At 58.9% G+C, this 14134-nt stretch overlaps 1 protein-coding gene across 8 annotated transcripts in view; it reads left to right on the plus strand.

Annotated features, from left to right (window-relative positions):
* Window positions 1-14134, plus strand: part of ARHGEF10 (Rho guanine nucleotide exchange factor 10) — a 102909-nt gene that overhangs the window by 11368 nt on the left and 77407 nt on the right. For all 8 annotated transcript variants that reach the window (XM_025886307.2, XM_073902245.1, XM_073902250.1 and 5 more), the window contains one exon: window positions 6705-6774. In XM_025886307.2, coding sequence (XP_025742092.1) covers window positions 6738-6774 — 37 coding nt within the window. In that variant the 5' untranslated portion in view covers window positions 6705-6737. The remainder of the gene's footprint in view (window positions 1-6704; window positions 6775-14134) is intronic.

The raw sequence follows: 14134 nt of genomic DNA on the forward strand, positions 1-14134 counted from the left end.
AGCATCATGTTTAATGAAAACATAGCTGGAAAACATTGTGTGTTAGAGACAGAGTTAATTTACTCCCCGGTAAGTTTGGGTCACACGAAGCAAGTGTAATTTTGTCCAGGTGATTTTGAGGTTTAGAGAAAACTCTGGGTTGTCCTGACTTGGATGACCCATGTGTGTGCATTCAGTGTGGGCCGGGCCTCTCAGGAGCTTTCCCGGGGATGTGCTGTTTGGTGGTGAAGCGTTTGCTCTCTGTAGTCTCCTCTTGGTAAACTGATCCTCAGAGGGTAGGAGGATAGCCCTGTCACGGGTCCTGGCAGAACCAGTGTGGACCCCAGTCCCGGGGGGCAGCCTCCGCCCACCCCACACCGCAGACTCTGAGACGGCAAGCAGTCCGTCCAGCTCCTTCCGTAGTTTGGGTATTTAAGAGACGGAAGAGTAGGCCAGTAGGAGTGAGCGGCAGGGGAAGGAGGCAGCGTGCCCCAAGGAGAGGTGAGGGCAGGAGGGGCAGCAGAGGAGGGTACCGGTCTGCAGGGTCCTGGGCCCCCCCCACCCGGCTCTCTAGCTGCCCACATTAGGACCAACCAGGAGCACCTGCTGCCCCCAGCAGCTGACCCCTGCCCCCTTCTCCCTCCCCTTCCTTCCTCCTCCCCCCCCTTTTCCCTCCCCTTCCCCTCCCTTCCCTGCTTCTTCCTTCCTCTCTGCTCCTCCTCACAAAGCTTTGTTGAAAGTGAACCACTTTCTGGGTTTTGTTCCTTATTAGTAGCCTAAATAGTTAGGCATGTGTTTTTTTAGCTCTGCAAATGTGCAGAGTATGGCTCAAGCATTAGTCAGAGGTTACCTGCATTCCTTCTTTGGAACCAGCATGTAGCAGCCTGCATCCTTTACAGGGAGCCCTGTCTGGAAAGGCCACCTGGTGGTGCCCCCTCCTGAACCACACTACTCCCTATGGGGTGGGCACCGCGGGAGGGGTGGAGAGGGGCACTGCTCCTTCTCTCTACTCTCTCTCTCTCTAGAAGTGATGGGGCCCGTCCTGACTCTAGGTTGCCGAGGGGTAGAGAACAGAGCAATAAACAAGAAGGTGGACATAGGGATGAATTCCTCTCAGCCAGTGCAGAGGCTCCGAGGGGGAGGAAGGGGGAGGGGTGCAGAGCCCTGGGGTGGGGGAAGGAGGCAGGGGTGCAGAGCCCTGGGGGGGGGGGGAGGGGGGAGGGGGGCCGGGGCCCGGGGGGGGGGGGGGAGGGGGCAGGGGTGCAGGAGCGGGGGGGGGGGTACATAGCGTGGTGAGCTGCAGGGGCCAGGCAGCGGGGAGGGAGGGTGTGGAGAGAGTTTGGGTGGGGGAAGCACCTCAGCCCCCGCCTATCCATGGCTTCCCTCTCTTGTGAGCTGAGGCTCCTTTGTTGAGACTTTTAGTCAGGGACCCGTCCGGGCTGAGTCTCTGCTCTGCTCCTCCAGCCTGTGGTCCCCACCCGGTCATTCTCTTCCATCCCAGGACGTCCCAGGATTCTGTCTCCTCAAGCCACGAGTTGGGGCTGTCCCTGTCAGGATTTGTTTGTGGCGATGTTGTGTTTCACTGAGGCTGGGTATTGTCCATGCCCACAGGGACAGGCTTCCTGGGAAAAGATGCGTCCTTTCCTTGTGGCTGGAAGCAGAAGCGGGCCCTGCAGCAGGGGTGCAGCCATGGGAGGGAGGGCAGAGCGAGGACCCGGGATGAGAGTTTGCAGGGGAGGGGGGAGTGCAGGAGGCGGGGCGCCCAGGAGACCTGGTCCATGTGGCTGCAGGTAGGAGGCCAGCAGGAAGGTGCGGGGTGGAGAGCTGGGCACAGCAGATGGGATGCGGCGGCCAAGCCTCTGGCTGGAGGAGCGTGTCCTTGGGGGGCCTCACCCTGATTCCCTGGACGCGGGCTGTTTGGGAGAGAGCTGCTAAGCTGCTGATGGCCAGAGGTTTTCTAGTAGGCACTAACAGAATAAATTTGCTTCTCTTTCAATTTTTTTGTGTTCTGGGGCCAGTGAGTGAAAGAGGGGAAGAGACCTCGGGATTGGTGTCAGCCCTGCGCAGCCATAGTGACGATGCCTCGCGGCGGCCCCACCAGTAAAATCCAGGTGATCACAGGCTAGAAGTCCCAGACAGCTGAGTTCCCTGCAAGCGGGCGGGAAGATTCTCTTTCTTTATCTTTCTTGCTTTTGTCAGCATTACCTTAACTGAAGACGTTCCGTGCAGGAGGTTGGTGCATTTGGGCTGCCGTGGAATTTGATTAAACTTAGACGGTGCCATTCCAGCAAGATCTTGTGGCTTTTCCTTGTCCCTTCATGGTCTCTGTTGGGGGAGAGCCTGACTGATGTCACGTCCATCCAGAGGCAGTCCCAAACGGAGCACACCTGCCGCGGGCACTCGGGCTTTCCTGGCTCACACTGATTGCTCAGCGTCCAGCGCTCTGTCCCCCTATCCCTGGGCTCTGTCCTTGGGGTCTTCTGCCCTTACGCATGAGGGCCCTGAGGCCCCCTGCTCCAGCCAGTTTCCACGCTGATGCTGAGCCAGCCCCTTTGGCTGGGAGGCCGGGCGCTGCGTGCCTCTGACACGCTGTGGTGGGTCCTCTGGTTCTCGCACAGTCGGTGGTGGTGGGCTCAGACGGATCTGGGCCGGGCGCAGATCCGCCTGCTACCCGTCTTTGTGCAACTCAGATTGTGGGGAGGCTGGTGGAGTGGATGTTTGGGAGCCACCCCAGTGCCCACAGTTCATGAGAGGCTGTGCCCTCAGCAGAACTGAGCCTGCTGTGCGGTGAGCACGTCTCCTCCAGGGCACTGCCCCCACCTCAGGGACAGGGTCATCTCACCCCCAGCAGCCCTGCAGCTGGTCCCCCTGCAGGTGGGTTGCACAGCTGAGGATGCTGAGGCACGATCTGCAGAGCTTTGTCTAGCTGGGAGGGGTCAGGAGAGCAGGGTGTCCCCAGAGTCCAGGCCTCCAGCCCTCTGCTGCTTATTCTTTCTGCTGCTTCTCAGTGGAAGGGACCTTGGTTGTGAGTGTCCTGCCATCCTCAGATTCCAGAACTCCGAGCGTTGCTGTGGCCACAGGTGCGAGAAGCATCTGTCCTCCTGAGCCTCAGCACCCTTCTGCACACGTGCCCTGGTGCTCACCTTGCCCATCTCCACAGATGGTGCAGGTGCAAAGAAATGCCACGGGAGCTGAGGTTCTCGTCTGTTTCTGTGATGTGGCAGAAAGCACGAAAAGTGATCCGGGGTGTTGAGTGGCTGCCCTGGCCTCGGAAACTATCTTGTGATGTGGAGCCACCCAGCCTCTGGTCATGTCCTGCAAAATCGTCCCGCAGGGCTCGCCCCTGGACCACTGCTCTGACGGAACACGTCATCTTTTTTTTTTTTTAAGATTTTATTTATTTATTTGAGAGAGAGAGAGAATGAGAGATAGCACGAGAGGGAAGAGGGTCAGAGGGAGAAGCAGACTCCCTGCTGAGCAGGGAGCCCGATGTGGGACTCGATCCCGGGACTCCAGGATCATGACCTGAGCCGAAGGCAGTCGCTTAACCAACTGAGCCACCCAGGCACCCGGAACACGTCATCTTTTTGTTTAAAACCGCGACCTGGGTGCACAGTGCAATCTTTCATTAGGATGCTTGAATTGGAAAGTGACCACAGTAACACAGCCCAGACTGGAATTATGTCATGCTGCCGTCCGCCGGAGGACAGTGTTGTGTAAGCGAGTCTTGTCCTCTGTCCAAGGTCAGTCTTTGGGCAGAGCAGGCTGCAGCCCCGCTCAGAGGGTCCCCGGGGAGGGCGCCAAGGGTCAGGCACCACCAGATGATGGTGCACAGATGTGGGTTCGGCACCCATTTGGCTACAGGGGAAGCAGAGTTTTCGGTGTGGCCTAAAGGGCCCAGGGGTGCAGGTCACATCTGTGGTGCCAAGCAGGCTGTCAGGGGGAGTGCACGCAGGCCTCTGAAATCTGGAAGCAGAATTGCGTGTTTTCGGGTTGGCCGCCTGGAAAGGGTCCTTCTCAGGAGCATGGCTTCCCGTGGATGCTGAATTTGGGAGAAAACCATCCCAGAGCATGCTGTGATCTGCTGGAACCCTCATGGGTGATCCAGAACACAGAGCGTGGCTCCAGAGGCCGGGTTCCAGTCCCCGCTTGGCCACGTGGCGAAGCAAGCCCCGAGCTGGCCCCAGAACCAGTCAGGTGCACAGGGGCCCCTGAGTGGGAGCCGCAGGCCTTCTGCGGGGTGGGCCCTCAGTAGCACAACCTCCAGTGGCATCTTTCGTGTTGTGCCCGAGTCAGTGGGAAAAGGAGCACTCAGTTGGACTCTGTTCTTCTGCATTTTAAGTACAATTAGCATTAATGAAATTTGTACTCTGTGGTTTGAAAAGAAAGTGTTGGAGACGAGTAAACAGTGGGAGGAGAGAGGAGACTTGTGTTCAGACAGGAAGAGCCTCATGGCTGGTGGCTGCGTCCTAGCTCCTCCTGGAGGAGCTCCAGGCAGAAACGCCACCACTTTGGCCCCCGACAGGAAGGATGTCTCTTTGTGGCCGTGCCTCCAGCTGGCCTCACACACGAGCAGAACCTGTGCTGAGATCAGACCCAGTAGAAAGCTTTGCCCGAAAGCCCAAAGACCCCTCTGGCTCCCTGGGGCTCTGTTAACTTGGGGATGTTGTCCATGCAGCTCAAAGTGCAGAATGTCTGCACCCCTGGTCTGTAGCGAGACTGTCGAGTAGCTGCACACGCCGGTCCTCACCTCTCGGGTTGCTAAAAATACCAGTTTCCCTTCTTTCCTCACTTCCGCTCGCGACTGTGGAATCCATTGTCCCCTCTTCCTGCGGATATGTTTGCCTCTTTCCTGTTCCCCGCTGTGCCTGTGGGGTCTGGCCACACTGGCCAGGAGGGGCCAGATCCAGTGTGGGGGCCAGCCGGGCGTTTCCTTGTGTGACCAGCATCGGCAAGAACCCCCAGCATCCTGGATGCGCTCGTGTGCGTTGCATCACGTCATTGCTGGCCTGGGTCCATGTCACATTTGCAAGCTCACCTGTAGGACGTGTAAGTGTTGGGGCCTTTTTGACTCTGTTCCTTGGGAGACGACGTGGCAGGAGAAGGCGCTCCCCTCCGTGCCGCTCTGGGGCCTGCACGGTCTCTGCAGCAGGTGCCCTGTCCTTGCCGCCGCCTGCTGCCCCAGAAGAGGCGGCCCGTCCCACGTCCGTGCTGGGTGGTCAGGCAGAGCGTGTGTGTGTCCATGCAGGCTGTGACCCCTGCAGACCACGTGCTCGGAGCCTTGAATGCGGTGGACGTTGGTGGGGCGTTCGCTGGCTGACGTGGAGCGGTGGGCGTGGGGTTCGGTGTCAGGGTCTCCGTGCCTGTGTCCCTCTCCCTGTGGACCAGGTCATGCAAGCCTGAGGCCGCCGCAGCTTCTCGGGGAACACCTGCGCAGTTTCCCCCCGTGACCGCTGTGGTCCGCGCGAGTCTGTCTAGGAGGGTGAACTCTGCCGACGGAGCATCTGTCCTAGTGAATCTCTGGAGAGGGCTGGGGGTGGGCGTGGTGGCACAGATGACGGATGGACCAGCGCCCAGTGCCATCTACCGGGTGCCCCCTGCGCGCCAGGCCCCGTCCTGATCCCCTGCGTTTGGATGCTTCACCCCTGCGGCAGCTGAGGCCGGGCCCCCCTGTTGTCCCCGCGCTCCTGGTGAGCCACTTGTGCCCAGAGACGCGGGACCCTCCGGGGCTCTCTGTGGCCTGCAGGGGAGCAGGGAGCAGGCGTGCAGCCCCAGCGTGTGCGCCCGTTTGTCCTGGGTCTCCCCCTGGGTGGGTTCCTGGAAGCCCCCCATGCCTCGGTTTCTCCCTTTTGAAGCTAGTGTGGGCACCGTGTCACTGCGGTGGGATGGGATGGAGCCAGCGGATAGGCCTGGAGCACAACATGGAGATGCTCGGGCAGGGGTGGTGCGCGGCCCCCGTCGGTGCTCTCGCCAGCATCCCTTCGGCACGGGGCGGCGGGGGAGGACCCAGAGCTTGTTCTCCTGCGTGCCGTGGGCAGGGCTGGGCTGCGTGGTCCCTGCTGTGCCCGCCCGAGGTGCTGTCCTCGCTGCCTCGGGGCCTGGGCGTTTGCTTTTCACCCGGCCGTTGTGCTGGAAGCGGGCAGGTGTCCGATGCCGTAAGCCCTCGTGAACGGGGGAGCTGGGGGCAGGAGGTGGCCTCCTTGCGAGCCGGGGCGAACATCTTCACGATGTGGCTGGTTTCACACTCATTCTCAGGCTTTGTTCTCTTCTGAAAGCACATAGGGAAACAAAAAGTGCAAAAAAAGAGAAGGAAAAAAGCCAAGTGTGCAGAGACCTGGCCTAGACCCCAGAGTTTAGGGACTGAAGGCTTAAGGGACCACCGGCCGGTCTATGACCCCGGGCACTGAGTTGTTCGTCCGAAGCTGAAGAAGGTCAGCCGTCTGACCTAGGGCTCCTTTCTTCCCTGGACCAACATGCAGGGCTGGGCGGCCGGGGGCGGGGGGTCCGCCAGCGAGCCCAGGTATGGAGGGAACTCCCGCCGCAACCTCGGGAAGTCAGGCCCCTGGGGACTCTGTGTGCTCAGAGGCGTGATTTCAGGGGACAGTGGACAGCCTTCGAGGGGTGGGTGCCTGTCCTTCAGTGAGTGCCGTGACTGGAGCTGAGTGCCCCGTGGAGCTGACACAGCCCCTCTACCCACGGTGACCGCGGTGTCCTTCCTTCTGCAGGGGTCCAAGGAGTGAGGTTTCCGGAGCTGCGCCATGGACCAGCCAGAGCCACCCGCCCCCGCTCCCAAAGGTAACGGGCGTCTTGCGGGGGCTCTTTCCCACCTGGGGTGCCCTCGGGGAGAAGGGGAGGGTCTGCCCACGGGTCCCGAGGAGGTGGAGCTCTGAGCCCCCGCCTGCCCAGCGCCCCTCCCTCACTTCGGGGTGACCTGGCTGAGCCACCTGTCGGGCCCTGGGCGTCCCTGAGGGGCATGCGCCAGCACAATCTGTGAGGTCCGCCTCCTCCTGACCCATCACGGGCCCACCTGGTGATGAGGAAGGGTGGACCTCGTATTTGAGAGACTACACATGGGCTCCTTGGCCACTCCAGGCGCTGGCAGGTGGAACAGTAGGGCGGTTTCCGGGTCTGCCTCCCTCCGCCCTTGGCTCGCTCAGGGAAAGCGCAGACCTTCTTTGTCTAGCTGCTCTGTATGTGAGGACCGTGGGGGAGGCCTGTCCTGTCCGCTGGCCAGAACTAAGCCACTGCTGGGGAGACCACAGTGGCACATCGAAGAGCCTGGTGGTATCACTCCCGGCTCGCAGGGCACGGCCTGCTCAGGGCTCCCGTCACCCAGGCCTTCCCTGGACATGCTGCCCTGGACAGACTCGCGTGTCCCCCGCACACCTGGAGGCCGTAGGACCCGAGGGTCAGAAAGCCACAGAGTCTGGAAGGGACCCATGCAGGGTCAGAGCTTTCCATTCCTTCTCCTTGTGCTGGTGGTGGTGGTCTGGGCCCTGAGCTTGTAGCTGGAGCAGAAGGAAGGCAGCATGCCAGTAGGACCGATCCTTAAGGGAGTCCGGGCCCAGGCCAAGGGATGCATCTCCTGCTTGTGCTGGGTCAGCATGGATCACCTCCAGGAGAGCCCAGTGGTGAGCTGGCCCCATGGTTGAAAGGGGCCCCTGCGTGCCTTCAGCCAGAGTTTCCAGGAGCCGTGAGCCCCGAGGTGAGGGTGGCGTGCTGGAGGGCGCCCCGGGAATCGCGCAAGGCCACCACGCGCCGGCTTCTGCGGGGCACCTTTGGGCAGGCCGGCTCCCCTCCTCGGGCCACAGCCAGTGGGGTCTGGTTGGGAGGGCTCTGGGTGACTTCCTGCTGCATGTTTCACCCACGTGTGAGGTGGTGACACTTAGATTCTTCCAGGCTAGATCTTCCTTTGACGATTTTCATTGAAACGGACACCAGCACCGCTCCCTGCTCTCCTTCCTTTCATGTGGGGTGTGCTCCTGGGGTCCTCCCATGAACGCTGAGCTGGCTCACCCAGCGTGCCTCACCGAAGGTGTGGGCATAGGCCGGACGTGCCGTGAGGCTGCCGTCCGGGGCTGGTACCCTGGGTCCTGTGTTAGGGAGCCTGACCACGTAGCATCCCCGGCGCAGCGATGGTGGAGGTCAGGGCGGGGCTCCGGGTGTGGCTCCTGACCGTTGTTGGAGAGAAGCTGGCAAACGAAAGGGCGCGGAAGCCCTTTCTGCAGCTCTGTTGTTAGGAATATGGGGGATACACGACATGTTCAGAATCTGATGGTGGATGCCGGCTCTTTTCCACCCCGACTTGTCTGCTCTTTCCAAGGGAATTAAACCGGCCCTTCTCTTATTCAGTGTGTCCCGGTGTTTGCTGCCGGCAGCGTCTAGAGCTGGCTGGGGCCGGTCCCGTGCATGACGTGGCTTCGACAGTGACACCCTGCAGATCTGTAGGAGCAGCTCTCTGCCCGCGGGCTTCGCCTGGCAGACACACCTCTGCACGTGGTCTGGGTCAGGGAAGGGTCGCGGCCAAGTGGCTGGGGTTTTGGCGGGTGTGCATGAGCCCCGGGGAGGCGTTGGGACCTGGAGTCCTGGCCCCAGGGGGCCGCGAGCAGGGGTCAGCGGGAGCAGGTTGTGACGGGAAGGCAGGGTGGCTGTTCACTTGGAGCACGCCCGGAGGGGAGATCCCACGTGCTCTCACCACAGGACGAGGGCGGGTGGAGGACAGTGCTTGTGTGTGGGGTGGATGGTGGGCAGCCCGGTTGGGGCGGCTGGTTCACGGTGTCCACGAGTCTCAGATCCTCCGCTGTGCTCCTGAAAACCTGCACGTCTTTATCTGTCGCCTGTACCTCCGAGTGGGGAAGAAGGACCAGGCTCAGAGGGCGAAGGCCCCCAGAGCTGGGACAAAAGGGTAGTCAAGGGGCTGGGGAGAGGGCATCCTGTCTTCCCTGCACGCCCACGCTGTCCCCTTCGGCACCGCACGCTCACCCACCCTGTTCTGTGTGCTCAGGGTCACGAGCAGGCCGACCAGCGAGGCCTGCCACTGTGGGGCCCCAGCTGGTCCAAGGGCTGTCCACGGGCTCGGCCGCAGGCCCTCTCAGCTGGGAGCTGGCCCTGGGTGGCAGGGGGGTGGAAGAAGTCCCCTCCGTGGACCCCTGTTCTTGGTTCCCCCGGGAGGTGTCCTCTGGGAGCTGGGACGGTCCTGGCAGCTCTGGGGACATGGCCAGCAGTCCTTACAGCGTGGAGAAGGTCCCCGTGTCTGTGGGCTGATGTGCGGTGTGGCCTGTGACTCTGTCCAAGGGCAACTTGGACAGCAAGCTGCATAGTTCAGAACTGAGGTGCTGATACCTCACGACGGTCTGGGCGGTTAGCTCTTGTGACCGTTTGTGATGGGCACATGGCCTGGCGTCGCTTTGGGGCGAGTCAGTGATACTTTAATTATAAGCTCCCCATCATTAAAGCGTCTGCTCACAGCTGCCCTTGGATGCAGGGAAGGGTCAGGAAGGACCAGGTCTGTCTTGCTGGCACCACGTGGACACAGTCCTTGTTCCCTGAGATTGGTGCTCTGCTCTTCGTATTTCTTGTAGACATTTTCTGCCTGTGCAGGGGCCGGGCTGTGGGGCAGGGGCGTGAGCGGGTAGGCGGCCTCCCTGGGCTTCAGTCCCCCTGTCCACAGGAGTGGCGACCCCGACCTGCAGGTTTGTGCGAGGTCTGGACCAGGCGGTGTGGTGACTGCTGCAGGCGCTCGGCGGGTCCGTGAGAAGGTGCCACGGGCCTTAAGGATCCTGAATCCTATCAGGAGATGCTCCACGATAGGTCCGAACCCCGCAGTCTCCTGGTGCCTTTCTGGAATTCATAGGTAAATTACACCCCCCCCCCCCCCCCGCCGCTGTGGTAGGGAAGGAGAAGCCCTCCATTGCCCCATTGCCGTAGGAACGTGGATGCACCCACAGCCGGGTGCCTTCCCCTGCTGACGACGGGTCGGGCTCCAACAAAGCACAGGGAACAGAAGCCGTGTGCGGAGGGTGGGGGGCGTCAGGCTGTGAGGGGTGGCATTGTTCTGGGGACACCGCTGTTCACAGGCAGCCACCACCCCAGGGACGTCCAGAGCCAGGAGGAGGCCGACAAGGACGCGGCCGTGAATAGCCCCTTGTTGGGGGAGCTGTTTGCCCCTGCAGCTTTGCAAAGCACTTTTCTTCTTCTTTTCCAATAATAAGGAAGAAGGCACAAATATCCTCCTTTAGAAATGAGAGAAACATCTTATCTTGGATTAAGCTTTTACTTTATAATAGATGTGGTCTTAATGGCCCCAGGGACAAAATGTGTCGCCTTTATCTCTGAGCTTAAAAACGAGTATTCTCTTATTCTTTTTCCCTCAGTGTCTTAGTTCCTCCATGGCATGGCTTTCAAAACTGTTGGGGGCTTTTCAGCAGTCCTGGAGGGCTGTCTGCTCAAGGAGGGGATGACCTGGGAGGGGCAGCCTCCCCTTCCCCCTCTCAGCGTGTCCCTGAGCCCTGGAGCCCCTGTCCCCCTGAGGGGTGAGCGACCCCAGCCTGCCCATCCTGAGCCCAGGCTCTGTGTCAGTTGTGTAGACCGATGTGTGCCAGGAGCGATGGGGTAGGCGGTGTCTCCCTCCCTCCCTCTCTCTGCTCCTTAGGACCCTGCTGAACATTTACATCCCTCCCAGTGGGAAGTGTAACATTGTGGCCTGTAGTGACTTAGCTTTTGTTGCAGTTGGGGGAGAGACTAAGACCTTCTTGACCCCTAAGAGATCCAGTGTGAACTCTCTTTTCCTTGGAAGCATGCTGACCTCAGTGGTGCAGTTTGCTGCTAGACTGAGGCAGGTGGGACTCAGTTGCAGAAGGAGGGAGGTCGTAGGTCAGACCACATCCCTGGTGCTGTGCTTGCTGACAAGATCGTTGTCGGGGCGTTGACCAGAAGGCCAGCCTGGCATGGGGTCTGAGTCGGAGGGCTGGGCTCCTCTGCCTGGAGGGCCATGGGTGGGAGCCTGTGTGGTACGCCGGGACACACGGATGCACACCAGACATTGTCTCCCCCCTTGTGGGAGACAGACCATGAAGCAGCAATCTCGGGGCTCCAGGGTCACCCAGGGCAGGCTCAGGGCTCTCCAAGGAATCCAGGGAATCTGAGGCACGGCCCAAGATCTGGAGGCGCCTGGAAGGATGGAGAGCGGGTGGTGCCTGGCGCCTGTGTGGTTTCATCCAGGAACGCAGCAGGAGGTCGGGAAGGGGAGATCCCTGGGTGCTTGAAGCAAAGGGATTTCTCTGTGGGTTAGTTCATGGCACTGCAGTAGGCCAGGGCCTGGGGGGGGGCGGTCCTGAGGTTCCTGCCATGGGGATCTCTCACCCCAGAGGGGAGCGTGCAGGGATGGAGAGGGACGGAGGCATGGCTGAGTTGGAGGGGCCTCGTGGAAATCCAAGCAGAGCTCTTTGGATGTGACTCCAGAGCTCTGGCAGGAGGTCTGACGTGGATGCTGGGTTTTGTGCCAATGAAGACCAAGGCCACAGGCAGGCCTGGCCTCCCATGGGGAGGGTGTCGGTTACACTGGAATGCTGTTGGGGGGGCAGAAGCAAGAGGGTCCCTCAAGGAGGAGTCCACTCAGGCAGCCATGCCAAATACCACGGACAGGGCCACAGGCCTGTGTCTCTCAGAGCCCAACTCCTTGCCGCCCACTTTCCTTCCTGAACATGTTAAACAGGAATCCCTTTCTCCTTGCATGGGGCAACCCAGGGTTAGGTCCCGTGGTGCCCGATGTTGTCAGGCTTTTTTTTAATTTTTTTAAAAGACTTTTAAAATTTACTTATTGAGAGAGAGAGAGCATGAGAGGGAAGAGTGTCAGAGGGAGAAGCAGACTCCCTGCTGAGCAGGGAGCCCGATGCGGGACTCCAGGGTCATGACCTGAGCCGAAGGCAGTCGCTTAACCAACCGAGCCACCCAGGCGCCCCCGTCAGGCTTTTTTAAAAGCGGTGTTTACAGGTCACTTTTAGGTGTATTTTATCTAATTCTTAATGTTCCCCAGTAATAGAATATAACTTCCAGGAAGAGGGTTGACAGAGGGAAGAGCCAGCATGTGATTCCGAGTCTCTGCTGTGCAGAGTGAGACGCGTGCACGGCGTGATTTTTACGTGGCTAAGTCAGACCATCAGCTTCTTCCCCCCTCTCACCCCTTCACCCCCTGTCATTTTGGGTCGTGTGTTGTTATTTCCCTGCCGTGTTAATCTGGCAAACAGGAGTCTACAGAAAATGGTCACAGTTGTATTTGGAAAACGTTCTGTCGGTTTTGGTTTTTCCATTGAAGAGATTTATTGCCCCAAGACGGGTTGACCAGTTCGTTTCTGTGAATAAGCTCACTACTTACTGATAAAGCCAAAAACCCAAACTACGATGATTTTCCCGTCGCCTGGCACGCGGCCAGCGTTGGTTGGACAGTACATGAGCCGCTGTGACCGACGCGTGGGGACAGAGGTCCTGTCCACCCCCGACTCCAGTCCATTGTCTGGTGGTTTTACTTGTAAACTCTCCTCACTTGCAGGAAACAGGTGAGTCATATCCGTGTCTTTATTAAATACGAACCTCAGAGGATTGATGTGCTCCACAAATTCAGACTGCCAAGTCGAATTGCTTAAGCCAGAAATGGCCATGAAACAGACAGGAAATGTACTTGTGGTAGGAAGTTTGTAAAGCACAGGAGCACGGAGAAGAAAATGCCCGTCCTCTGCCCCGAGAGCACCTCGGGTCGTATTTTGGTCTGTGTGTGAAAGGGATTAGATGACTAAAACCAAGGGTTTCTGATTGTTTTATTGTGAAATACACCTACCATTTACCACTCCAGCCATCTTTCAGTGTCCAGTTAAGCAGCATGAAGCCCATTCACGCCACCCTCCATCTCCAGAACTTTCCGTCTTCCCACGCCGAATCTCTGTCCCCCGTAGACTCTCACCCCATCCCCTGCCCAGCCCCCATGTCCACCATCCTACCTTCTGTGAGTGGAGTAGCACCGTGTCCACCCCTTGGTCATGGGTGCGTTTCACTCGGTGCAGTGGCCTCGTCCGTGTCATAGCAGGGGCCAGGATTTGTCCGTTTCAAGACTGTGCCCCTGTTGTCTGTATCGCCCACATTTTATTTATCCTTCCATCTGTGTGGGGACCCTGAGATTGTGTCTGCCCCTTGGCTGTTGTGAATAATGCTGCTTGTATGGTTGCACACGTGGGTGGTTGCACACTCGTACGGTCACACGTGTATGGCTGTACACTCGTATGGTTGCACACCTGTACAATCACACGCATGCATGGCTGCATGCTGGTACACTCGCACACCTGTGGTTGCACACTCGCACGGTTGCACGTGTACAGTTGCACGCGTATGGTCGCACTCTCGTGTGGTGGCACATCCATACGGTTGCACACACATATGGCAGCACGCTGGTACACTTGCACACGTGCGGTTGCACACTCATACAGTTGCACATGCGTACAGTTGCACACATATGGTTGCACTCTCGTGTGGTAGCACATTCATACGGTTGCACACAAGTATGGCTGCACGCTGGTACACTTGCACACATGTGGTTGCATACTTGTAGGGTTGCACATGTGTACAGTTGCACACATGTGGTTGCACTCATGTAGCACATTCATACGGTTGCGCACACGTATGGCTGCACACCGGTACACTTGCACACGTGTGGTTGCATACTCATACAGTTACACATGTGTACCGTTGCACACATGTGGTTGTACTCGTGGTAGCACATTCATATGGTTGCACACATGTATGGCTGCATGCTGGTACACTTGCACAGTTGTGTGGTCGCACACTTGTATGGTTACACGTGTGGGTGTGGTTGCATGCTCGTATGCTTGCACATGTGTATGGGCGTACAAGCATCTGCTTGAGTGCCTGCTTTTCATTCTTCCACGTGAATACCTAGAAGCAGGGACTTGGGCCGTAGGGGAGTTCCGTGTTGAATGTGTTGAGGGGCCTCCGTACCGTGTCCACACCAGCTGCTCCAGAGCACGTTCCCACCAGCCGTGCACCGGGGTTCCAGTTTCTCCAGTGCTTGCCAGTATTTGTTATTTTCTATTAAATGAGTGTGAAAGGGCCAATTAAAAACACTATTAGTATATCAGAAATCTCTTTC

Source organism: Callorhinus ursinus, unplaced genomic scaffold (assembly GCF_003265705.2).
Source record: "Callorhinus ursinus isolate GAN/ISIS: 27379988/994484 unplaced genomic scaffold, GSC_fseal_2.0 scaffold17, whole genome shotgun sequence".
NCBI lineage: Eukaryota > Metazoa > Chordata > Mammalia > Carnivora > Otariidae > Callorhinus > Callorhinus ursinus.